The 27,463-nt window shown below is 40.4% G+C and overlaps 1 protein-coding gene across 9 annotated transcripts in view; it reads left to right on the top strand.

The window, feature by feature from the left end:
- The window catches only part of Sugct (succinyl-CoA:glutarate-CoA transferase), a 602,475-nt gene that overhangs the window by 514,910 nt on the left and 60,102 nt on the right, over positions 1-27,463 (top strand). For 7 of the 9 annotated variants that reach the window (XM_069998316.1, XM_069998332.1, XM_069998322.1 and 4 more), the window contains one exon: positions 309-372. The exons of the other annotated variants lie outside the window; for them this stretch is intronic. In XM_069998316.1, coding sequence (XP_069854417.1) covers positions 309-372 — 64 coding nt within the window. The remainder of the gene's footprint in view (positions 1-308; positions 373-27,463) is intronic. 9 annotated transcript variants of the gene reach the window in all.

The raw sequence follows: 27,463 nt of genomic DNA, 5'->3' as shown, positions 1-27,463 counted from the left end.
TAGAGCAAAAGAGCTCAGGGACAGTGCCCAGGCCCTGAGTTCTAACCCCACAACCAACAAAAGAAACAACAACAACAAAAAAGGGTGGGAACATTTTCTTCAAATGTATTTTTTTTCCTAATCTTTGAGTCTTTTAATCTTTTCAGGAGAAAACATATATTACTTCAAATAGTTATTTGGAAGTGAATATTTTCAAGGTCTCTGTGTTATGTAATATTTTCATCAGTGTTGGCCACCCATACCTTGAGATTGAAGACAGTTTTATTCTGTAAGCTCTTTCTCTCTTTTTTTTTTTTTTCTATTTTAAGGTGTTACACAACGGCCTCATTATGGAAATGGAGCATCCAACTGTGGGGAAGATTTCAGTCCCAGGTTTGAAAATCATTTTTATTTTCATTGACACTTTCTATCATTAATTGTCCCATGTGTTGTCTACTATAAATAGCTGATGAGCCCCTGGATAACTCATTAACACATTACCCAAAGATAATTTTGGCTAAAAGGGGAATCCTCCTGAATGTATACCGAAGGCCAGTGCCAGTGGCTCACACCTGTAATCCTGGCTACTCAGGAGACTGATATCTAAGGATTGCAGTTCAAAGCCATCCTGAGAATAAAAGTCAGAGAGAGTCCATCTCCAATTAATCAGCAAAAAAGCCAGACTGGAGGTGTGGCTCAAGTGGTAGAGAACCCACCATTAGCTATAAAGAATGCATGCCAAGAGTGCAGGATATGTCTTACTTCTAAAAAATGTTTCATTACTTCAGTGACAGTAACATTTGTGGTCTTCATTGCATTTTTTGCTAGGCAGGTTCTCTATCCTTTGACCTATGACTCCAGTCCTTTGAGCTCTAGTCATTTTTTTGAGATATGGTCTCACTTTATCCCCAGCAGAGCCTGAACCAAACCCCTCTACTTAAGATTCTCTCATAGCTGGAGTGACAGGGATTTACCATCACACCCAAGTTTTTTTGTTGAGAGATTCAGTCTTGCTAACTTTATTTATTTATTTATTCATTGCCTCGGCTGGCCTCAAATTGCAATCCTCCTTCTCTCCGCTTCCCAAGTAACTCCTATTGCAGGCATGGAAGCTTTGCAGAGCAGTGGAAATTCTTAGGCCGTGTGTAGAGCGCACCCTTTAGAAATGTTTAAATCCACAGAGCATTCCTTCAGATCGAAACTCCTATATCAGAGTTACTTATTAACACCTTCCTGATCAAGGTAGCTTGAAGAGGCTGGAAAATGATTTGCCTTTCCAAAATCCTTTGGCCACTCAAATAATTATTTTAACGACCCATGATGTGACTATTTCTGACCATCATCAATATTAAAATACAGACAGCAGTATGATCTAAATGACCTTTTGTATTACTTATGATAGACAACTCCCCTTTCTTGTCACTTCTGCCTCCTTTATCCATAAAGGATTTTTTAAAGTGTCATTTGTGGGTTTGTAGATGCCATACATAGATAAAGTACACAATCCGGTGAAGAGTCACCAGTTATCTCTAAACATGAGTTAACAGTTACACAAATATTCTTCTTAAGCTCGTATATTGTTCATCAAACTACTCTTTAATTCAAGCTTTCACACCTACCATGCAGTTGCAGGTATCAATGGGAATGTAAATGAGAACCCATGTGGTACCTATATGCAAAGCTAGGGATTCTGATGTTTTTAGTAGAGACCCTCGTGAGGGAGGAGCTCACTGTTAGTTTAGTGTTATGTTCATCTACCTCTGGTGGCATAATGTAATAATTGCTCATAATTAACTAATACAATTGGGTTGAATGTTTAAACCTCATATATTTACCTTCTACCCTCAACTAAACCAACCAGCCAATAATCTGTATACTACATAAGGATGGATGAGCTCAGTCCCTTCCACAGCTTTGCAGCACAGATAAACGGGACCCATGAGAGGCGTGTGTGTGTGTGTGTGTGTGTGTGTGTGTGTGTGTGTGTGTGTGTGCATGCACACACCTGTTTTCATGAAGAACAATGGACTACCATGGGCTATGACAGAATGCTCTGGAAACACTGGAATGGAGAAAGTAGGAGGGATGGGACCACAGTTACACTGGAGGACAGGCCAGATGGATACAATCTGAAATTGAGCCTAAAACCAAGTAAGAAAAAAATCAGTTGCTTGGATGCTGGTAGTTTACGTATGTAATCCTAGCTTACTCAGGAGGCTGAGATCTGCTGATCACTGTTCAAAGCCATCCTAGGTAAGAAAGCTTTTGAGACTCTTTTTTTTGTTGTGGTTGTTGATTGTGGGGCTTGAGCTCAGGGCCTGGGTGCTGTCCTTGAGCTTTTTCACTCAAGATGAGCACTCTACCACTTTGAGCCACAGCTCTACTTTCAATTTCTTGGTTGTTAATAGGAGATAAGAGTCTGATGGACTTTCCTGCTGGGGCTAGCACAAAAAGCTCCTGAGTTTCAGCTAAACTCAATAAAGGATAGTTAAAGAACATTCCTAAACTTCTAAAGGACAAAAGTGTGATCAAGTCATACCAGCACCTTCTGAGCCAACTTAAGATGATGACTAATATAAAAAAAGTATGAGAAGCCAGGCGCCAGTGGCTCACGCCTGTAATCCTAGCTACTCAGGAGGCTGAGATCTGAGGATCACAGTTCAAAGCCAGCCCAGGCAGGAAAGTCTGTGAGACTCTTATCTCCAATAAAACACTAGAAAATTGGAAGTGGCACTGTGCTCAAGTGGTAGAGCGCTTGCCTTGCATGCATGAGGCCCTGGGTTCGATTCCTCAGTATCACATAAGCAGAAAAAGCCAGAAGTGGCCCTGTGGCTTAAGTGGTAGAGTGCTAGCCTTGAGCTGAAGAGCTCAGGGGACAGTGCCCAGGCCCAGAGTTCAAGCCCCACAACTGACAAAAAAAAGTATGAGATAAAACATCTCATAATTCAGGTGCCAGTGGGTGGCTTATGTTTGTAGCCTAGGCTATTCAGGAGGTTGAGAGCCAGAAGCTTGAGGTTCAAGCCAGCCTAGGCATAAAAGTCTACATCCATCTCCTCAAAAAAACCAACAAAAAGGCAGGCTGGAGGTGTGGTTCAGGTGGTAGAGTACTGGCCAAACAATTCCTAGACCCTGAGTTCAAACTCTAGTACAGGCAACAAAAGAGAGAGAGGAAGAGAGAGAGAAAGTGGTTTGTGACAATGTATCCACTTTTATGAACAGATCCATGGAAATTACCAGAAAGTGATTTATTTCACTTGTTTCCTTTGTTTACAGTTTAAGCCTATACAAGAAATGGTGTGGGGGTTGGGGGTTGGCACCTCATTTCTGGCATCATGACAAATCTTCATACTTTTTTACCTTGCCCTGTTCCTTTTTTTTTTCTTCCCTTGAGTTAGAGAAATTAGATGTTTCTGAAATCACATACTCTCCAAGTACAGTTAAATTTCTATAATGGATAGCAGCCATGGAGAAAGCTGTCACAGATCTCACTGGGGGAAGGAGGGAAGAAAAATTTAGAATGACCAAAGTTTCAGCTGGGATCTGCAAGTTCAAGTCTGCTAGCATGTGAAGTAAAACCAACTGAAAACTAAAAGGTGAGGGAAGTGATTTCTGCCTTCGAGAAAGACCTTACAGAGGGCAACAGGAAAAGCGTGTAAAGTTTTCACGTTGTGGGTGCAACGCCATCGATCTTCTAGAAAGAGCATAGCCCTGCTGGGATCAGTTAAAGCTGAGGAAAAGAAGAAGGAGATGAAAGGAAGGGACCCGAGTCTGTCAACAGAGTGAGAGATGTTGGCAGGGAGGTGAACTTTCAAACACACTAGTTGGGGTGCTTTCCTGAATCTTTCATCATCATGATTATTGTTAATTAATAATTAATTAATTAATTTTTACCACGATGAACCCTAAGCAATAGCAAGATAAGCAATGAACGTGAAATGAATCGGCATGTGCGATCTCTGGTGATGGACAGTAAGGGTTGTAGCCTTCCCTGGCTGGTCTGTGCTGCGGGTCCAGGACCCTTCTACCACTGTTCCCATTCAGTGTGGGAAGACTTGCACTGCCACACAGAGCAGTGTGTGTTCCGTCTCTGGGAATGTCTTCGGTCCACACCAGTGCAGCCAAGTTACTGTCACTGTTTTGGCTTAGGGATTTCCCTCAGCTGTGCTTATCTGGGGCTTGAGGAAGGGAATATTTTGTGAGACCTGGGCTTTCACGCTCAGGGAATTCATGTACTGTTAGTTGGGACCAGGAAAGCTGCCAAGATGTCAGATGTTCCTCTGCAACATGTCACCCAGCAGATCTTAATGGGTTCCTGATCATTAGTGAATTTGTCTAACAGACAAGGCACCTTCATGCGGACCAGCCCTGAGTTATCGACCGGATTCCTGGGGTGTGGACTAAGTGTCCAGTGAGAACAATTGATGCATATACTACCCAGTTGTCCTGGATAAACTTTGAACTAGACGAGTTCACAGTATTTTCACCTATCAGTGTAAGGACTGAGCCCTGAGCAGGTTTGCAAGCAGTTTGAAGTAATCTAACTGGATCATTGAATGCCAAACCACATATACAAATCAAAACAAAAGCAAATATAAAGAACCGGAAAAGTGGATGCCTCTGTGATAGCAAAATATTTCTTTTTTGTTTGTTTTTGTTATCTGGATAGGTGGAGAGGAAATTTCCTGGGGTTGGTGTTTAAATCCTTGTTATGTAAACAGCAGCCATTTTTCACTGGTTACCCAGAGAAATCTTACTGTTATTTTTTTTCCTTCCTCAGAGTTATGCACTGAATTTCTGGGAATAAAGTAATTAAATGTAATTAGACATGTAAACTAATTTCAGGAGTCAAAACAGACGTCATATAATCGTTAAATACAAAAGTCTTAAATATTTTATTCCACTCTGGACTTTCATCTTAAGGAGTTCAGTTGGATAATAAAGAAGTTATGTCATCTTTTTGTCCAAGTGGCTTTGGCCAGAGGGGCGTGGCTTGACTTCATGCTTGAGTTTATTTAGGGTCGGTGAACAAGTCATTTTTAATCCTCACTGAAGGAAGTATTTTCTTCCAGCGTTAAAAAGAAGGAACCCTGTTGCACGAAGAGATGACAATTGGAGGATGGGATATGGTGGCTCACGCCACGAATCCTAGGTCAGGACTTCCATGGTTTTAGGATAGCCTGTGTAAGAAGTTAGTGAAACTCCATGTCACCAATAAGCTAGATTTGGTAGCACATGCCAGAGATTCCAGCTATGCAGGAGGCTATAGGTTGGATTGTGTTCTAAGGTAGGTCCTAGGCAAAAATGTAAGATCTTCCCCAAATAACTCAATACAAGCCAAGGAAGGCTTCAGTGGGGTTTGTCTGCTCAGCTTGGGCTGTGCTGCCTCCTGTGCATTCATTCTGGACAAATCGTAATGAAGTCCTGTGTGCTGTCATCATTTTTTTATCTAGCTATGGAATTACACACCATGAGTTTCTAGCTTCATCCTTTGAGTACTATTAAGACACTACATAGCTGGGGAGGCCTGCAGGAGCCCCCAGATGCTTCCTCTGTGCTCCCTTTGTCTAGACCTGATGTAAGTCACAGAGGGCTGTGTGGATTTCATACTGGGCAGTCCATCAGTACTCCTCAGAGCCCTGTATATTTTGGAAGTGTTGTTAGAAACTCTATATCTGCTGGTTATTTCCACAAACTATACAAAAACTGTGTGTGTGTGTATGAGAGAAGGAGAGACAGACAGACAGACAGAGACAGAGACAGAGAGAGACGTCAGTGTTAGGGGCTTAAACGCAGTGCCTAGGAATTGTCCCTTAGATTTTTTTGCTCAAGACTACCCATCTACCACTTTAGCTACAGCTCCACTTTGGGCTTTTAGATGGTTAACTGGAGATAAGAGTGGCAGATTTTTTTTTTTGTCCGAGCTTAAAACTGAGAATCTTCAGATCTCAACCTCCTAAATAGCTAGGATTGCAAGCTTGAGCCACCAACACCGGCTAAAACCTACACTTTTGTAGATAAAACCTACATTGTGTAAATCAGTTTTAATGGCATCATTGTGTGGAATATTCAAATATGAAAGAACAGAATGTGAGCAGCCATCTGTTGAGTATTTCTCTCTATTTGAGCATTTTGCGTATACAGTTTGTTTTATCTCCTGGATAATTCAGTAAGCCTTAAGTGATTAGCTCTATTTTAGAGATGAGGAGGAAATTGAGACTTATTGAAGGTCACTATAATTGTCAAACCCTTGAGTAGAGATTTGACCCCACGTTCCTGCATCTCTGAAGTCTAACCTCTTTCTAGCCAGAAAAGAAAAGTTGAACCCGTTACTGAGTTTTTTATTTGGTCTTTAACTTAAAGCAGCTGAATGTATTTTAAGTGTTTTCAACGTCAATGAAAACATTTTATCTTAGACTAGTATTGAAATAATGTTTAAATTTCAAGAACGTTAGTTGAGATTGAGTCTACCTTCTTTTACAATTAAGTTTGTGTTTCACACAATCTTTAATTGTGTTGCTATTTTTTGAAAAAATCAGAAGATGTATTGTTAGGCCATTCTGCTATTCTCAAGAGCATGTAAGTGTAAATGCACCAAAGCATGTGGATTACATTTCGCACAAGTTGTAGCGTTTTCACACATTAACAGAAATGCGGTTTGGAAGGGGAAAACAAGAGAAATGTTTGGGATCTCTATGCAGATTTCAATCATCAAAAAACCCAACATGTTAAAGCTACTAGCCAGTTTTACCCTAGCTCTTTGTCTTTTTAGTGATTTGCCTGTGGCCTGAAGGCTGTCTAAGCTAGTTTCTAGTTTGCTTGGAGTTGCTTTTATTTTCAAGTTAGATTTCTCTTCAGCAATTGCTCCCAATGCTTTCTTGGTAAAGGGAAAGTAAAGATGGTTTCCTGCAGGCCCTCATCCTAAGCATATGCTTGACAGTATGGAGTTTTAAAATAAAATAGTGATAAATAATTGGATGCTTCTATTTTATAAACCGTACCTAGAGTGGTCAAAGACACAGGAAGTAACTGTATCCTTAAAACAACTAAAGCAATGCATATTATGTTGGGTACATTTGTTTTACAAATGATTAGTGAAAAATTTAATTTGCTAATGTCCACCTTTATATGCACATGTTATCCCATACATAAATGGTGTTCATACAAGACTGGGTGGAATGGAGTGAGTATGGGCTCAGTTAGAAAGAGACCTGAAATCGAAACTGGCTTTGCAATCTCTATAGGTGAAAATAATAGACATTTCACCTAATCACCTAATCTGTCTTCATGGCATCTTTCTTATTTTGTCTTCATCTTTATTGAAGATCCAATACTTACCTCATTGCAACTTGTAATAATTAAATAGCAACAGATAGAGGACCACTGCTTAGCACATAGAGGAATAAGAGGAAGCATGTGATAGATAATCAATAAACTTTTCATAGCACCTACAGTAGCCAGAAGTCTTAAGTAATTAAAAAAAAAACTAGCTCCATTATTCATTGTCAACCAATAAACATGAAAATAAGCAGGCCTGTTTTTCCAAGAAATACATGGCCTCCAAAGTAGAAATCATTTGTTTATTTAATTAATATGTATGTAGTATTTACAATGGTTAAGTGCTGCTGATAAGCAGCTCAGCCTAATGAGACATGTGATTATGATCATATGATCACATGATCAAATGAAATGGAATCAGGGCAGAGAGATCCTGCGGCTGTCACAGTGCTCTCTCTCTCTGTCTTTCTGTGTCTCCATCTGTGTTGCCTTCCTGTCTCTCTGTCTTTCCCTCTGTCTTTCTCTCTGTTTGTATGTGTGTGCATGTGTGTATGTGTGTGTGTGTGTGTGTGTGAGAGAGAGAGAGAGAGAGAAAGAGAGAGAGAGAGAGAGAGAGAGAGAGAGAGAAAGTGTGTGTGCATGCACGTACGCGTGCGAGTGAACTGGCCCCTTTATCTGTTTCTAAATCTTGGGTAAATATTTTGTGCATAGTCAGTGGAGACATAGCAGTATGGAAATCTTCTTTTCCCAAACGTTTATTCTCTGACTGATCATGCTGGTGAGAATTGTTAATTCCTAGGTCATACATGAGACTATTAACATTGTGTTTTAGAGCTTTTAGAGGATGATATAGTCCAGCTTGCCAAAAGCTGTTTTCCCTGACCCTCCTATCCCTCTCTTTTCTTTTCTCTTCTTATACTTTTCCTTTATTTTTGTGCAGGTCCTGGGGCTTAAACTCAGGGTCTAGGTGCTGTCCCTGAGCTTTTTTTGCACAAGGCTGGCATGCACCACAGCTCTACTTCCAGCTCTTTGATCTCTGATTAAGAGGAGTGGCTTGGGACTGTGATCTTCAGATCTCAGCCTCTTAAGTAGCCCACAGTGTCTTGAAACATCAAAAGTTTTCCCCCACAGAAATGACTGAGATGTTCACTAACTTCAGGAAAACTGCACTGAACAAAGGCCAGTAACTGCTCTTTGTCTCGGCCTGCCTCAGAACCTTTGGTATGCTAGGATGTGTGTTAGTCTCTAGGAGATGCTGGGTTTTGACAGCAGAGCTCTCCCACTTGGCGCTCACAGGAAGACCCCGAGAATCAAGAGACTGTGCCTCACCCCACTGGCAACATGGGCCTCTTGGAGCCACATAAGACAAGTGGTAATGGTCATTTACTGGAGCAATTGGCTAGTTTATGCTAACAATGGGAGAGAAAAAGCCTAATAAAACAGACTGCCCTTCAAGGGCCAGAATCTTCTCTTGCTTTTGAAGCTCAAGGGACCAAGGACCTAAAGGAAGATTCAAAGGAGGTTCTTTCTTTCAAAAGGGCTAAACATTAGTGAATTCTTGGCAGGGGAGAGGGTCAGCCTCAGGGAGCCCCTATGCCTGAGGCATGGGGAATATGGTCACTAATGCTTTCCTTCCAGCTCAGCCCCCTTCAGTGAGAGAGACTGGTTTACAATGAAAAGCGTTAATGACAGAAATAGACTGAGGGCAAAGCTGAAGTGCAGATCAGGAATAGCTCACATGGTGATGCTCTTGCCATAAAAAAAAAAAGAAAAAAGAAAAGAAAACCTGCCCTGGGATCTAAAGAAATCACTCAAGAAGAAAGTAAAGGCGTTCTCTTCATTGAGCTTTAGTAAAACGACACTAGGAGAATTCTGCACAATTATTTCTACTCCCATTTCAGAAATGGAGCTGATTAAGTGGAAGGTGGAATGCAACTTTCAAAATGTGACGAGGAAGACGGGGTGATGAAGGGGTAGCGTTTAAGTGGCACGATGTAGAGAAATTAAGATATACGACTGAATTGCAATGAGGTTGGATATTCGTGAGCTGCCTATAAATATCCAATTAATTGCTTAATGGGGCAAATGAGAAAAAATGGGCCTTTACCACCAGAAAGGAAACTTACAAGTTTATTAGGGAAAAGGTGTTTAACGGGGAGGGTGATTTTACTGTCTTATGGGAGAATTGGTTCCATTATCTTCCTTGTGCTATCTTAGTGTTAACCCAGAATTATTTTTTAGGTCATGCACACATTTTTTGTGTGTTTATTCACTGTAGAATTTGTTGAATAGGGAAGCATGTTTAATTTGCCATAAGATATTGAGGAGTGGGTGATATAATATACAAAGTACCTATTCTCCCCCTGTCTGTTGATAGCCATATCGTGGACAAATCGAATCAGGAAATAGATGCGTTGTGTTACAGTGAGGAATAATGTAAAGCACAGTCAGGGCCTTACCTTAGGACCAGTTAATCAAAGAAGTTAACGCTTAACTCTGACTATGCCTGAGAGCTTTACAAATCCAATACCTAATCATCATATCAACCCATATTGAGAGGCATTGTTGTTTCCATTTTACAGATGAGCACACTGAGCCTCTGAGAAATCAAAGTCAGATGACTAGTGAGTGAAGGGGAGAGCTAGAGTCTTCATCCAAGTTTGAGTTACCAAAAAAAAAAAAAAAAAAAAAAAAAGATTTCTACCCTCTGACTGTGGTGCTCTGCTGCCTCCTGAAGGCCTTTCTGATGACCATTTCTATAAACCATAGGCCAAAAGCTGTGGTCTAGAAGTCACCCTGGAGAGTGACATGGCTCGCTTGTGTATGAGCAGAGGGCTGAGTTCTACCCATGCTGCCCACACTAAACCAGACATTCATGGGCTCCTGGCTGGCCTGGGTTGTGTTAGAATTAAAGAGACACAAGATTGGAAGGCAGGGTCTTCAGCTCCACTGCCCCCAGCTCTCAGAACCCGACTATGGAGGAGCATGGGCCCATTTCAGATATACCATCCAGATTAGATTTGGGACTTTCTCTTTGTGATTTTTTTCCCCATGCCTTTGGGTCTTTATGGATTTCAGCTCTGGTTTCACACAAACAGAAAGGATTCCTCCTTTCCCAACCCTTCGTCATTGGTGGCATTGTGGAAACATCTCAGGAAAAAGAGGGAGCCAGCTTTAAAGACCTTCCATTCCAGCTGCATGCATTTGTGAAAGTGTCAGCTTAGCCAGTCCCCACCAAGTAGGCCTGAGCAAAGCAGCTTCCACTGCCTGGCAGTGCCTCTGACAGCAGAGGGACACCACGCCAGCAAGGCCTGCTTATAAGAGGAAAAGAAAATAGGACATTCCTCCCAAAGTGTCGCTCTGCATTCGTGAGTTGTGCAAGGAAGTGAGGAAATCTGTATATATATACATATATATATACACATACATATATGTATATATGTGTATATCTGTACATATATATAATGTATATATAATTTCAATCAAAAGCTTCCAAATTATAAGCGTAGAAATGACTGACTGATAGCTCAAATTCCAACTAGTCTCTATTACACGCCTTCTCCCAGCTTACCACCAAGGCATATTTTCCCCAAAGGGAGGGACAGAATGTAGACAGAAAAAAAATGTACACTTTCGTGACCCTTTTGTGTTCATGGGACATTCAGAAAAATGGCCCTTTCAGTGTAACTCTTAGCTCATGCTCCTTTTTTAAAGTCGTCAGAGGTGAACGGGTCTTACACAGTCATGGAGGGGATTTCCCATCAGAGGAATTCAATTCCATTGCAGAACCTTAGCAGGAGTGGTGATGCTATCTTTCTCTTGCTTGACTATCTTCACAATGATTTCTTCATTTCTTAAAAATTATATGTATAACATATTAGTAATGATGGAGAAATCACATCTGACAGCTAGGTTGAAAAAAAGGAAGCCATTCTTCCCGAATCATTCCAGAGAGAAGAATGGAGTAGATTATAAAACAAGTAATATGAACTTGAAGGTTTGTTTTCTTGTTTATTTTTGTGTCTGTACTATGGATTGAACTCAGGGCCTCATGGTCTTGCTTGGCTTTTGTGCTCAAGGCTGACACTATACCATCTGAATCACAACTCCATTTCCAGCTTTTTCCTGGTGAATTGGATGTAAGGTTGTCATATTCCCTTACCTGCGGTAGCTTTGAACCAGGATTCTTAGGTCCCAACCTCCTGGAGTTGCTAGAATTACTAGCATGACCCTCTGGCCCTTCGCTTCTCATTTCTTAACAGTACAACATGGCAGCTAGAGTTTGGCTAGAGGACTAGAGGAAAACTCAAAGATGAAAACAGGAACAAACACCCCTTTTGGAAATGCTCTTGAAAATTGTTGAATTATACCCTTACTCATACATATTAACAAATAACTAGACACTTGGAAGGAGGCTTACAAGTATGCTTTAATCTTGGAGATGCGGCAGCAGATGCTCTGTTTCTGTAGAAGAAGAGAAGGGAAATGGGTAGACAGCTCACCATGTCTGTCACCACCTCATGTAAAACTCATTTGACACTTGTTCTGAGAAGAATTTCCTAATTCTCAAGTACATTGGGTTGTTCTTTGTTCTGAAATGATTTGTGAACCAGAAACTGCACTGTGTCAAATGTCTATGGAGAGTGTCATGTTCCTGTTTTGTTTTTATTTTTGATAGCATTTCATGTTTGGGTTTATGAGTATGTCTTTATATTACTGTGGGATCATCCTACATCCATTGTGACAGAACTTATTCTTGGATGGGCTGATCCTTTATAAATGTTTTTCTTTTCTCAATGGAACGCTAGATAAAATGACTTACTATAATATTCCCTAGCTGCTTAATTGGCATGGAGTTGTCAAAATCAAAGTTTTTTCTTTTCTTTTTTTGGGGGGGAGGGGGGGTCCGGTCGTGGAGCCTGAACTCTGGGCCTGGGCGATGTCCCTCAGCTCTTCAGCTCAAGGCTAGCGCTCTTACCACTTGAGCCACAGCGCCACTTCCTGCTTTTTTCTTTTTGCTTATGTGGTGCTGAGGAATCGAACCCAGGGCCTCAGGCATGCAAGGCAAGCGCTCTACCACTGAGCCACCTTCCCAGCCCTCAAAATCAAAGTTTTTCTAGCTGTATCACCATTAAGAATGTTCCTAATTTTTATTATTTTTATGAGAGGCAAGTGAGCCGATTTATCTTTTTCCTCTAAGTTTTAAAGTAGCATCTTAAAATATCACGTTTTTCATTGAATTATCTTGTTCAGTCCCTCTGTTTCACATAAAATGTGTTGCTTCCGACCTGTTGGCATAGCAATTCGAATGGTTAATGAAAGCAAATTGCACTTGCTATGAGTGATAAGTAGCTCTCAGACAGAGGAAATCCTTGGGTTTTTATGACATCACCTTGCCTGTGGAGATGTACTTTTTTTCTCCCTGTGTGTTTTTTGTCTGTGTTTCCTGCAGTTGAATGTGTAGAATGGTTGACCTCTGGATAAGTACGGTGTTTTCTGTCATTCCATGAAAATTAGCGTGGAAAATTAAGGTGTGCACCCCCATGGAGGAAGGTGAGGTCAAGTAATTCATTTCTAAAGCTGTGGAGTCATAAAGAGTCACATCAGGGCGCAGGACTAGTATTAACCCATGAAACTGCTCCCCGAGGGGCGCTCACTTCCTAGGTCAACTTAATACTCCACAGAGCTGGTGTAGCCTTCCAAATACTTGCTTGCTGAATGAAACAGGAAATCAGTGAAAATGGATGCTATAAATCTGTTTTGCACAGAAATGTGTTGAACAACTTTTAGGGAGAGCAAATATATGACACTGGATTTTAGCTTTCTACAGTATTGCCTAATTCATCTGGGAACCAAAGCTTTCTTCTCTTGTACGCTTTTCTTTCCCTAATTTAAGGCTCATCAAGGCTGGGTAATCATGTGATTATTTCAGAGTTTGGAAAGTCAATTACTCTCTTCCTCTTTCTCTCTCTCTCCTGTCCTTCCTTCCTCCCTCCCTCCTGTCCTTCCTTCCTCCCTCCCTCCTTCCCTCCCTCCCTCCCTCCCTCCCTCCCTTCCTTCCTTTCTTCCTTCCTTCCTTCCTTCCTTCCTTCCTCCTTCCTTCCTTCCGTCCATGCTTCCTTCCTTCCTTCCCTTCTTTCCTTCTTTCCTTCCTTTCTTTCCTTCTTTTCTTCCTTCCTTTTCTTCTTTCTTCCCTTCCTTTTCTTTTTTCTTTCTCTCCTTCTTTCTTTTTTTGAAGTAATGGTGTTTGCACTCTTGACTTTGTGTTTACTAGACAGGTCCTTTACCATTTAAACTATACCTCCAGCTCTGTTGCTGCTGTGGTTAATTTTTAGGTAGGTATTTTTTCCTCCTTAACCATGCAGAACTGTGGTCTTCCTTTCAAAGCTTCATGCCATAGCTGAGATGACCTCTGCATACTACCACACTCAGCATTAGGCTGAGATGGAATCTCATTAACTTTTTGCCCAGGCTGGCTTGAAACCTCAATCCTGCTCTTAAGCTAGGGATACTGGTATGAGCCACTGGCACCTGGCTCTTTTCTTCCTTCCTTCCTTCCTTTCTTTTTTTTGTCAGTTGTGGGGGCTGAACTCTGGGCCTGGGCACTGTCCCTCAGCTCTTCAGTTCAAGAGTAGCCCTCTACCACTAGAGCCACAGTGCCACTTCTGGCTTGTTCTGTTTATGTGGTGCTGAGGAATCGAACCCAGGGCCTCATGCATGTGAGGCAAGTACTCTACCACTGAGTCACCTTCCCAGCCCCTTTTCTTTTTTTTAAATAAAGGGATAAATCACAATTTCTCTAGGAGTCCCATAGGAGACCATCAATAACCCAAGGGCTTTCACTAGATAATTACAATGATTTATAGTCTCTTACTTTTCCAAGTAGCAAGAGACAATAAAACTAAACTATTTTATCTCATTTATGTAAAAAAGAAGTTAGTAGGCACCCTGTATCTGTTACTTTCAGACAGATATTCTTAATTAGCTCTGGAAAGTTCCCACATCCCTGGATCCCAAGAATGAATTTGCCATGTTCTCATTGTGCATGGTGAAGACTGGGGACTTTGATGACTGTGTAAAAGTTTTGTTGCATTTTGATTTCCAAATTCCCCAGTGGCTCCAGTGAACCAGGGCTTATATCTTATTAAAATGCAATTACCTTTGCTAAAAGCATTATTTCTGGCATTGATATTTGTATGCACATTTTATAAAGCCCTCAAAAGACTTATGCGTTTTGATAACATATTGTCTTATGCCACAAGTTTGATTTTGTATGTATGTATGTATGTATTTTTGAGGTGGTCCTGGGGCTTGAACCCAGGGACTGAGTGCTGTCCTGAACTTTTGTACTAAGGCTAGTGATCTACCACTTGAGCCATACCTTCCAGTTTTTTTTGTGATTAATTAGAAATAAAAGTTTTTGTTTAATGGACTTTGCTGCCAGGCTGGCTTTGAACTGTGATCCACAGATCTGAGCTTCCTGACAAGAATTACAGGTGGCTGGGAGGCACTGGCACCCAGCAAGTCTCATATTTTAATTTATTAAAAAAATGATGTACCTGGGAACTGGGAAGGTGGCTCAGTGGTAGAGAGCTTGCCTTGCATGCATGAGGCCCTGGGTTCGATTCCTCAGCACCACATAAGCAGAAAAAGTCAGAAGTGGGACTGTGGCTCAAGTGGTAGAGCACTAGTCTTGAGCTGAAGAGCTGTGGGACAGCACCCAGGCCCAGAGTTCAGGCCCTACGACTGACAAAAAAAATAAAAATAAAAAATAAAAAATGACATTGTAGCCAAAAATCCCCGGGAATTTGTTCGGAATATCAAGAAATAATGGATCTTGAGTTTCTGTGGCCACTAGTGTTATCCCATGCACAACATTTGGCTGATAATAAAAAGGCATTGGGGGGAAGTTAAATGAAATGATCCACATCTTTTTTAACAACAACAACAACAATAACAATAATGATATGATAACAAATTCTAAATGGGACAGAATACTTATTGTTGTATACTACATATTTCCCAGTAGCATTCACATGCATGTATGCGTGTGTGTGTGTGTGTGTGTGTGTGTGTGTGTGTGTGTGTGTGTGTGTGTGTGGTACTGACATTGAACTTACCTCACACTTGCCAAGTTGCCCCTGCCTTGAACCAGTGATTCTTAAGCTTCAGTCCCTGGAGTAGCTGGGATTATAGGATGTGCCACTACCCCAGGACTCATGCTTTCCTTGGGGGACCACTGACCAAACTTTTCAACTGTAGTATTTTTTGGGATTGTTTCTTCATAGAAGATTTACTAAATAAGAACCAAAGTAACAACTCTATTTGAGAACCCTAAGAGTTGCCTGAATGTCTCTGAAGATTTTGAAAATGAAATCTATTTAACTAGTAAGGTAGATGTACTAAAAGAAAGAGTATTGAGGCCAGCATATTTGAATGAGAATGAGTTGTGCTCAGAATGAGTGGAGTATCTTGACCCAATCACATCTCATGATTTACGAGTCAATGTATTTTATTTCTCAACTCAGCATTGACTTGCACAAGGAGGTCCTTGTCAGGATGTGGATCCCCAGTTTTTCGATTGGAAATGCATAGATGGACATTTCCAGTTCAAATGCTAAGAGGTCTATCTGCAATGAATAGTTAACTTGCACTTTGTCAGACACTTTGTCACTGCCTGACATAGACTTTAAAGCTATCTTTCCATCTGCCAGGTAGGCATTTTTTTCCCCTCTCGATTTAACAGGTAGTGAAATCAAGGTTTAGAATTACTTGTTTGAAGAATTGAGGTCCCACAGCTGAAAAGAGGCAGAGCCAGTGTTCCAGCTGAAGTGTGTCTCATCTGAAAATCCTTGCACTGGCCCAGGCTCTGGCTTCGCCTCTTCATGACAGAGAACTGGGTCTGCCTTTATGTGGCCCTGCTTTACTCCTTTTCAAGGTCCAGTCCAGGATAGTAAACTGTCTCTGGCTGAAGTGTTAAGTAAGAGGATTATTTCTGCACTTCATCTCCTTCCAAGGACGTATAAATAAGTCAGTACAGGTGCAACCTCCCAAGTTCACTTAAAGAAGCAGCAATGTAAAATCAGGTCAGCACAAAAGTCAGAAGGAGGCGCTCCACACATGGGTTGAACACAGACACCTCCAGAATGGTCCAGCTGTTGGAATTATTTGCATTTCACTTCCTGTGCCCATGGTTTCTGTTTTGTTCAGTGGAGACACAGTGTCTTCCCATGGCTTCTCATCTGAGCATGTTCCCATGGTGCTTACCATCCCTTGTGTCCTTCCCTAACTCCAGCTGAGCAACCTTGAAGTTAGGTCTCTGTTCTTCCACTGGGAAGGTCTCCAGGGGTCCAGATGCTAGAGGATTGAATCAAGTCAGCTCCAGATCAACTGTTCCATTTGTGTTATTTTATTTTCAATTGATGTATAATCATTATATGTCTTGAAAGAAGTACAGTGTAATATTTGAATACCTGTATATGATGTATAATGGACAGATTAGGGTAATGAAACCATCCAGTAACTCTTCTACTTGACAGTACCAAAGCTGCTGTTTGTTCATGATGGAAACTTTGAATCAGTGATTTCTTTTTCCCCTGCCTCATTTTCCCAACTATCAAAATGAGGAAAGAGAAGACAAGAAGCACACTTGTCCAGAAGGAGATTCCAGCTTTCTTTAAACTTGAAATAACTTTTGAGGGCTTTATTTTTGGCAGTTGTGGGGCTTGAACTCGGGGCCTGGGCACTGTCTCTGAGCTTTTTCACTCAAGGCTAGTGCTCTACCACTTTGAGCCACAGGACTACTTCTAGTTTAATTGATTGGTAGTTAATTGATAACATTCTCACCGACTTTCCTGCCTGGGCTGGCTTCAAACCTGGATCCTCCGATCTCAGTCTCCTGAGTAGCTAGGGTTAAAGGTATAAGCCAGTGGTACCTGAGGGCTAAAATTCCCTTTGAGTCAAACCCAGGTTGATTAGATCATTGGTTTTTTTTTTTTTATCTTTTTAAAACTTCATTGTGAACATAACATACAGAGGGGTTAAAATCCCATGGGCAAGATAATGAGTGCATTTCTTATCAAACATTGGTGCCTCCTCCTTTGTTTCCCCTTCCCATCCCTTCCCATCTTCCCTTCTCACCCCTCTCCCTCCTCCCCCACCCTCTCACCTGAGACAAAGTTGTAAAGTTCATTTCCGACATAATATCTTGTACATCTCATTGGTGCAGTGGGTCCACCTGTATCCCTATTTAAACAATTTATTTTCCCTTCCCCTCCACAAATTATACCAACATCAAATACAGTAAAAACAGGGTTATACCATGGGGGAGGAACATACAAAGCAATGAAGAGATATCTTATAAATGTGTTAGATACAATAGCAAGAAAGAAAAAAAACGAATCCTTAACTTGAGGTTCATTTCGCTTAATATCAACTTATCTGACCATTTCTGCTTATCTCAAACATATTCTAGTTATTGCAAATAAGGGAAACCATAGGACCATTACAATATACTTTCTCAGTTTAAGAGTTTCTGGCTAAAACCAGTTGTTTAAGGATACAGGTGGACCTGTTGCAACAATGAGAAGTACAAGTTGTCATGTCCAAAATGAGCTTTACAACGTCGGTGGGGGGGGGGAGGAGGAGGGGGGGGAAGGAGAAGGATTGGGATTGGGGGGGAGGGGGGAGGCTGGGAAGGGATGTGAAGGGTAAACAAAGGAGGAGGCTGCAATGCTTGGTAAGAAATGTACGCATTATCCTGCCCATGTAATTGTAACTCCTCTGTACAGTATGTTCACAAATAAAATAAAATAAAATTTAAAAAAAAGAGTTTCTGGCTAAATTCTGAGACACCAGGAATTTAAATTAAAAGCAACTAAGGAGAATTAGTGATAAATTTCTACATTTTTAAATTTTATTCTCACACCTACTTGTTACAGCAGTTCAGGCAGAGAGCTCAATACTGTTTCTTCTACCCTGCCCAATGGCAGAGAATAAAATGTGGACAGAAGGGAGAGTTGACTAAAAGGAATGAGAGTATATACAGGCTGCTATAATTCTACCTCCTGATATCTGAGTTGCTTGGTCCATGAAGGGTTATCCACATTCTCTGATAGCACTAGAGAGCCCATGTGATTTCAATTTACCTAAAAATAGAATTTTCTTAAGCATGTAGAACTATATTATTATTTTGAAATTTTAAGCCTGCAACTCAGTACAACTCTAAAATACTGAAAGCTTTGGTTTTATCTATCTTAATTGTTTTCTTTTTGATTGGCGTATGGTCCTTTCACATCATGATAAAATCCCTGCTTCCTATTCTTTTGGAAGTGATCAATTAACAAATATCTTTTTAGAATCATAAGCATTATTAGGTAATTTTCAGTGTAATTTTATCCACAATTTTAGTTCTACATGTCAACACCTGTACTTGAAAAGGGATATTGGAATTCATTTTGTGTTCAGCTCAAGCATGTGGCAATGTAAATCACACGCATCCTTATATAAGGTATACACCAGAGCTGGACAGTACCTGGTTTTTTGACTTGTCTATGACCTGCCCATGGCAGACATTGCTAATCAGCCTCAGGCTCTTTGCCTTGATTGTGACAGACATTGCTAATCATACCCAGGCTCTTTCCCACCAAGCCTGGATGCCACTTGATTTTAGAGAGCCCTTCTTGGCAAAGAGCCCTAACAATTGTTTGGAGTTGGTATACAGGATGGAGTCAATTTGCCATCCATGGAACAATGCCCATGTAATAAACACCAAGGAAAATATTGACTTTTTTTCTCCTGAGGGAATACTTTGAAACCTTAATGAAAAGACACTTTACAATTAACAGTGAAGCATAGAGAAGGCTCTGACACTATTAGAAACTCTATAACGGTGTAATAGAATCCCATCTACAAAGAATACTTGGTGAAGAAATTAAGTTTTTGATGTTAAAAATATCACCCTCAGTGTGGGTGCCAGTTGATTGCCTAAGCAGCTGAGACTGGAAGGAGTGAGGTTCAAGATCAGCCTGGCCAGGAAAGTTCTCAATACCCTTTCTTAATGAAAAACTGAATGCAGTGACATGCGCTTATTATCCTAACCACCATAGGAATCCTGACAAAGACAATTTTGCTCAAGAAGCATGACCCTATCTTAAAAATAACCAGCAAAAATCAGGGCTCAGTGGTAAGAGTGTCTACCTAGCCAGTTTAAGGACTTGAGTTCAAACCCCAGTCCGATCATGATCAAGATCAAGAAGAGATTATAAAAGATTTTTTGCCTCTTCTCCAGATGACTTCTTTTTTTTTCTTTTTTTTTTACTATTTTTTTTTATTGTGAAAATACTGTACAGAGGGGTTACTATTACATGGGCAAGATAGTGTACATTTTGTGATGGCTGAGATTCAGGCCCACCTAACACTGACAAAATGCAATTCATAGTCTTCAGCCTGGCTTGATATGCATCTCTAAGACTTCCCCATTTCTCTCTTTCACTTAAGCTAAGAGGTAACTTATGGAAGTAGAGTACTTTCCCATCAGGTAACACATCCTATTGGGCTAGATTGAAAACAATAATTTCTGTTTATACTTACATAATGGGAATTTTTAACAGTTTTTTTTGTTATCATTGAATCCAGGTCTGAGTGATGTTATATTTCAGAATTACTTCCTATTGATTTTGAAGAAAAGAATGACTCAATTGTTAGAAGCACTGTAATGCACAAGGAGATACACTAGGGGGCACTCTTTTCTGGAAGGCCTAACATTACTGTGAGTTTGGAGAAAACTGTGTCTGCCTGGGGCTGGAAAACACAAGGGTTGGACTACCCCAGTAGGTCTTTAATCATTTCCTTGGGGGCCTTTGTTCTTCTGGAGGCTCTCTTGGTTACAAGAAACAGACATGCACTTAAGTTGCCTCACGTGAAGGAGGATTTATTGAAAGTTATACATGGAAGAAGCTGAATGACCAGCTTCAGTAAGAGCAAGGGCTGAACAGGCCCCACCCTCACATCGCTGTCTCTGAATCCTGCACTCCGGTCTCATTCTTCCTTTATTTCTCAGCTGGCTTCCTCTGTGCATTCAAAGCCACTGGCCCCTCATAAATCCAGCATGCACAGAGCCCATAATGGCCACCCACCTCTGCCTAGCACCACCTTTATGCCTCAGCTAGCCAGCTCAGGGTCTTGGTTCCCACTTGTCGATGCTGCAGAGATGACCTGCATACAATTCATCATTCCAAGACAACCCACTGATCATAATGACACATAGACCCAAAGTGAGGTGTTAGATGCACTGTAGGCAGGATCCTATTGGTTTCATCAGCTGCCATTTCTTCATCGTACTTAAGAGATACTGAAGCAGTAAGGTAGCCATTTCCAAAGCTAACTGCGGAAGGCTGACAACAGGTTTAAAACAATGTTTAAGAATTTAACTATGACATCTAGCTCATTCAAAATGTACAACTTATCCTCATATGTACACACACACACACACACACATTTCTGGAAGTAGTAGAATCATTCTAGAAGTACTCATTTTTCTTTCATTATTGTAATTGTCTTATTTCAAGAATCTTCTCTGTCACCTGAAAGTAAGAGAAGGTCATAAAGAAAAGCTCCTTTACTTTTTGCCCTGCGTTCTGGAGACAGGGATAAAATAATCAGAATAGACCATAGGTTTGGAGATTGAGTAAGCCGCATTTCTGTTACAGGCCTGTTTGATATAAACTAGTATCTTTCTTCTGTTGACCTTACCACTCAATGAAACATGGTGTTAGTAGCAACCTGGGATCAGATCTGAGAGCCTTAAGTCTAAATTTTATACAGAAAAATGTTTTATGGTAGATAAAGTGAAGCAGAATCTTTTGGACAAGGAGGAGATTTTCCACTCTATTATTTTCTGCATGGCTTTGACAAGGTAAAAATGAAGTCAATATTACAGTCCATTTATCCAGTCCTTTCTGCTTCCTTCCAGCATCTAAGCATGCTAGCGTGGAAACTGAGCAAACAACACAACCCTGAGCAGAAATGTTGGGGAAACAGATGAAGCAGGATTGTATGATAAGACTTTGCTCTAAGTAGAGCTTATTCTGGCTCTGCTGATGTCTTTGTCCTTGGACAATTTACTGAGTTTCTTCCTAGGACTCAGTTTCCATATATGCAAAGTAGGAATCATTTCCCCTCCATAACCTTTAAGGACTAAAAGGTAGTCTGCTTATTAATGATGTTAGGAATGCTTGGAACTTATAAATATTTCCTAAGAAGAGCTGGTATCTTTCCTTTTGCTATAAGATGGAAGGAAATATGCAACATCTCTTCTGTTCATCTGTAATTTAGTCAGTTTGTGTACATACTGCATTGCATTAAACGCTGAACTTTGATCCTTGTGTTTAAACAGATGAAATACAAAATATGAATAGTATAAATTGTATGAAACACTTTTGTCTCCTACTTGGAGGCTGAACAATTCAGGGTCACCACAAACATTATACAGACACTGCTAGAAATAAGTGGCTGTCTCAGACAGTGGCTGGAAAATGATCTGCGAGCAAAAGTAGCTGAAGGCCATCTCCAGGGGTTTATAAGTAAGCATAGGGATATTGACAGTGGGCAAGGAGTAAAGGGATTTGTTTATTTTACTTGCACATTAATGTTTTTTGTACTTTTTTATTGTAAAGATACTGTACAAAGGGTTGCAGTTACATGAGTAAGGTAGTGAGTACATTTCCTATTGAGCATTGTTGCCTCCTCCTTTGTTTTTCCCCTACCATCCCTTCCCTCCCACCGCCACAACCCCACCCCTCCACCTCCCACCAAAGTTGTAAAGTTCATTTTCAGCATAGTGTCTTGTACATCTCATTGTTACAATGGGTCAACCTGTATCCCTAATTTAAGCATTTTGGTTTTTTCCCTTCCCTTCCCCGAATTAGAGAAGTGTATATACAAGATGCAGGGCACTGGAATCAAATACATCACATATTAACTTTTCTAATTCTATTCCTCTAAAAGCCTCAAAAGGCCCCACAGATAGCAGACTCTAACCTTGTCTTTCTCACAAGAGCTTTGCTTGGTTGAATTTGGTGTCATGGAGTGACATTCCTTCACTCTCACTTTAGGATAATATAGTTTCCAGTCAAGGTGGTTTTCCATGAAGGAGTTGGGCATAGAAGACACCATCACAGGTCCTTTATTTCTGAGATCTTGGTCAAGGGTTTATAGTGTAAAAACTCCAAGAGTTTCATCTGAAGGATAAGTGCCAGGCATTCAGTGTACCAGGGGAATAGTAGAAGCCGTTTTCCAGCATTCAAGTACAACCCCAGGGCTTTTCCCTAACTCCAGATTCTTACCTAAAGACTTGGCTTTCTTCCAGAACTGGGCATTGTTGCCTTTTTGTTGTTTGTATTTGACTTGGTGGCTTGCAGGCTCACTGTTTCCACCATTGAGTTCCTCTGGTCACAGGAGATAGGAATCAGGAACTGGAAAGGCACTTGTAAGTCCTACAAGATGTTTGAAAACTCTTTAAATGTTTTCTTATTATCTCGCCCTGATTGCTGTTTTGTGCTGACCTGTGTATTCCGCCACCTGCCCCCCACCACCGCCCAGGGCAAAATCCAAGAAGAAAAGGAACTGTAGATATGGGTAGAAAGTGTTGGCAAGGAAAGTTTGAAAATGACCATGTTTTGTTTCAGTTTTAAAAACCTCAAGAGGGAAAACTACAGCAGTTACACGTCACCATGTATCCTCTGTCCCCTGGGGAGGAGAAACTCATAGCATCCATGGGCCCGGGCTGCATAGCCCAGTTTGTGCTTACAAGGCACTAAGTGCTCCTTGATGCCAAGTAAATTTTGGAAATGACTCTCTTTTGTTGACAGTACCCTCATTACTGATTGTGTAGAGCAATTTATCAGGCATTTCTTAAAATAAACCGTTCATTTATACTAATAGGACTTGGCAGGGAGAAAAAATTGGCAGGACTTGGAGTTCCTAGTGTGGGTTTTTCCCCCCTTTCCTTTTTAAAAAAAATTGTTGCCTTAAAAAAAATTAAAACACCAACCATGACAAGTTTTAAACATTTTAGAGAACCACGTTGGAGTTCATTAAGGCATAAAGAATGGCACTATAAATCTTCAAAATGGGATAAAGGAAATATTTTAAAGGGCAAAGTTCACTAAAAGATAAAATAAGTACAATACCATGGATTGTATCTTTTTGCGTTCTGCAGGCATTGGTTTCCTCTTGTTGATAGTTCTGTTACCTATTTTTGGTATGGCCTGGGCTGCTGCTCTCCTGGTAGCTTAGGTTCTCTTTTTCCTTGAAATCTATCAGCTAACTCTTTCCCTTTAGTTATTCAGTAATGTATCAGTATTGTTTATATATAGCCAAGAGAGTATTTGCAAGGCTCTGCTATTATCTCTATATTCTTAGGCTTGGGTCTCTGGTGATAATATCCCAAATAAAATGATGACTATGGAAATCATAATTAAAAAAAAAAACAAGTAGCAACTGCATATTTTGCCTCTGAACAATATGCGTCAGCTCTCCACCAGCACCCTTGTATGTGTTCACACTTGTGTACAAATGCATGTATTCTGATATGTATGCATATATTTATATGTATGCATATATTTATATGTATAAATATATAAGCTTTTTTTGTTTTTTCTTAATAGTGAAACTATGAGTCCCACTGTATGCTGATACTCAGACATGTGAGTAGGTTGTATGACTTCAGATGGAAGCAGAATCAATGCTGCTTTCTGAGAATGAATGAAAGTGCTTCAAAGTTCAGGGGTCTGGTGATGGTTGAGTCACACTTAAAAGGGTAAAAGGCATATAATACAGGGTAAAAGGAAACTTGTTTGTCTAAGGTTTATTCAGATGAGTGACTCTTTTTCTCAGATAGTTTCATTCACTTCTTAACCTCAAATGGTGGTTACCTTTGTTTCTATCTTCTTTTCTATCAAGACCTTAGAGCTTGGGCAAACCTCAACTTTTAGATTACTTTGTTACTATTCCAAATTTTGTATAATAGTTTATAATGTTGAGAGTCACAATTCTTTCTGGGTGAATGAAGAATATGAGTAATTTTTTTCCTTCTTTATTTTTATAAAGTATTTTTCTACAACATAATATTATCTTATATTTAAATACTATTTCCAAGACAAAAAAAGGAAAGTTGCATCATTGTTAGAAGTACAGTGTTAATATGTAGAATATTGCTTTTCTGGAGTTTACAGTATGCTCATTATTTTCCTCCTCTCTTTGAATTGGAAATCAAGGCTTTTCCACAGTCACATTAAAGTGTATACATTCCTATTTTCATTCTATATGCATTAATTTTAAATATTCTAGTTAATTCAATGATAACTTATAATTCTCTACTGTATTAGTAATGTTATTGCTGTTGCAAGTTTTGTTGTCCCATCTCCTCCACCTCTCTCTGTCTTTTATATTTTCCTCTTTTCCTTTTCACCCAGATTGCCAGTTGTCTCTCACTCAGGTAGGCAGGCACAAAGATATAAGGAACATAAATTGTTTTGCAGTATTTTTCTCTGGAGTTTGCACTGTTTGTTCCTTTCCTTTTACCTTTAGGCTGTGGTGCAAAAGTTTGAGATATCATCATCAGTTTGGTGGGATTGTTATCTGTAGCCATGATAAGGAAGTCCATAGGAAATGCATGTAGATTTCCCCTTCTTCCTCACCCAGAGTTTCCAACAAAACCTTTGGCAGAACTTTTCTGGTAGTTAGATTCTGTAGTTAGATTATTGGTTTTAACTACAAGTTGAATGACTGTCTAGAAAAATTTGAAGGAAGTATTTATTTGGATTGGCACATAGGAAAAGAAGGCAATCCAGAGGAGGGAGAAGAAATATTCTCATCAAGGAAACAAAGTAGCTCTGTAGATCTTACTTCAGAGTGAATCTATTTCATAAAAATTCCATGTTCTTGTTTAGTGAATGCAGTGGGAGAATGAGGAAGACAGTTGTTTCATGACAAAATTCTTTTTAAAAAAAATCACAGTGTAACATCGATTTAAAAGCTGCTTTTGCTGAAAAGCACTGATTCTTTAACATAGGCTCATGAATTAACTAAAAGCAGGAGTAAACCTAGACATTCCTACCTCCATTTTGCACCTGTCTTTGTGTAAGCCATTCACCATCTAGTCACCTTGGAAACTAGGAAGAACTGGACATAGCCATGCCATGTTTATAGGAAGGCTTGGAGAAGACTGTCTCACAGGAAGAGAACAGAGACTCCCCAGTACAAAGGCTGCGGGCATCCTCCTCCTTACCTGGATCCTTTCCCAAAACAAAGACAGCAGTAATGGTCAACCAGGCCTCTGTGACCAGGGCCCTTTACTTATGTGTACCTTTTGCCATTCCCCTAATTGTTTGGATTCCCAGGCTAAATTAATTCATCCCTTTAGTCAACTCACACAAAACTAACTTGTGTGAAAAAGTCAGTTGGTTTCTCAGCTAATAGAGGTCAAAGAGAGCTCTATCCTTTAAAAAATATTCCTCAGTGATAAGCCTGGGTATATGACTCATTGAATGCTTGTTGAATGAATATACATTATATTATAGGCAAAACCTTTTACAGAATCCTAGTGTTTGTAGATATTCCTGTTGCTGTGCCTTTTTCAAAGACTAAATGTGGCAAGTCACATGTACTCACAAGACCACAGGAGCCTGGCTCCAGAGAAAACAGAAGCAGGTAGTTTTGGAGGAGATGTGTGTGTGTGTGTGTGTGTGTGTGTGTGTGTGTGTGTGTGTGTGTGTGTGTGTGTGTGTGTGTGTGTGTGTGTGTGTGTGTGTGTGTGTGTGTGTGTGTGTGTGTTGGGGAAAGGTGGTGGTAGTTCCAGAACTCTGTCAGAAATCAGTTATGCTCTACTCATCAGCATGCCTTGTCAGTCATCTGAGACTTCATCTCTTCTGACCTTCCCCCTAGGACAGGGTGAACAGCATTCTTTTCATTCTAGTTTTCAGTGCTTCAAGTGGACCACTCAGAACTACTGAGGTCACCCTCTCCTCATAGTTATCCAACTCTTTAATATATTAAAATCCAACATGACTAGACATTACATTCAGAAGACTAGCATCACTTGCTTCTGAGAGGAACTCTTAGAGACTGATCCCTTGTTAATGCACTCTGAATTCCTCATCTTGTGGGCTAGCAAGGGCCCCTTGTTTGACCTCTGGTTTTTTTCATCTTTTTCTGGAGGAAGCACCAGGGGAAAAAAGCCAAAATAAAACAATTCTGAGAACAATAATAAAACGACTTTAAAATTCCCAAGAGTAGATTGGCCTACCTCGTGATAGGCTATCATTAGAGTGTATGCAGGTAGTACTGACTATGACATGAAGGGATGAGTGTTGAATGAGACATTAGAAACTTGCCTTTTACCTGAAAGTTTTGTTACCTGTACTCAATCACTTCATCCCACTGAGCCTCTATTTCTTTAAAATAAATAAGACTTTACTGCCAGAGATAAATTTTATTGACATATATGTCTATAGAAGCCTGCCAATGCAAAATAATATGGATATAGTATATTCCTGCAGAAATCAATGGTTAACACACTCTAGGTATGGCCAATAGCTAGGCAGTTTTACCCAATCAAAATAATGGCAGTTGCTGGAACACTGTTTTCCCCTGGATGATCCTGCCAAGACTGGAAGGTTTTTCATTTCCTTCAACTGTTTTAGCAACTGAAAACTGCCTCTCAAAATAAAGCAGAACAAATACACAATGAACATTATCCCTCTCCCTCTCTGTCTCTGTCTCTGTCTCTCTCTGTCTTTGTCTCTCTCTCTTTTTTGAGAGGTCGAATCTGGAGTTTTATTGGAAAGCTGGCAACTTCAGGTGGACTCCTGTCACAAAGACCTGCAGCCCCTCAAACACACTTAACACTGTTAGAAAAGTGAGCCATGGCAGTAGTAGGTCAAAGAAAGAGAAGAAAAGCAATACCAACAAACCAAGTCTATCCCAAAGGGAAGCTGCAGTGGGACATCCTAGTGCCCAGAGGAGAGCCATGAGCCATGAGACAGGAGACATGAGGCATGGTGTAAAAGCTGTCCATCTCTTCTTTATGAAGCCTACACTAGACAGCCCACTCCTGGGAAAGATGGCTGACCCCATATTGACTTGGGATAGCTATCTTTTTTGGGGTAGGGATGATAGAAGCCATGCTTTAATTAGCTCAATGAAGTGA

This window comes from Dipodomys merriami, unplaced genomic scaffold (assembly GCF_024711535.1).
Source record: "Dipodomys merriami isolate MVZ:Mamm:240054 unplaced genomic scaffold, mDipMer1.0.p SCAF_104, whole genome shotgun sequence".
NCBI classification, from domain to species: Eukaryota; Metazoa; Chordata; class Mammalia; order Rodentia; family Heteromyidae; genus Dipodomys; species Dipodomys merriami.
Note: the sequence above shows the minus strand (reverse complement) of the source record. Positions and strands in the feature narration are given on the sequence as shown.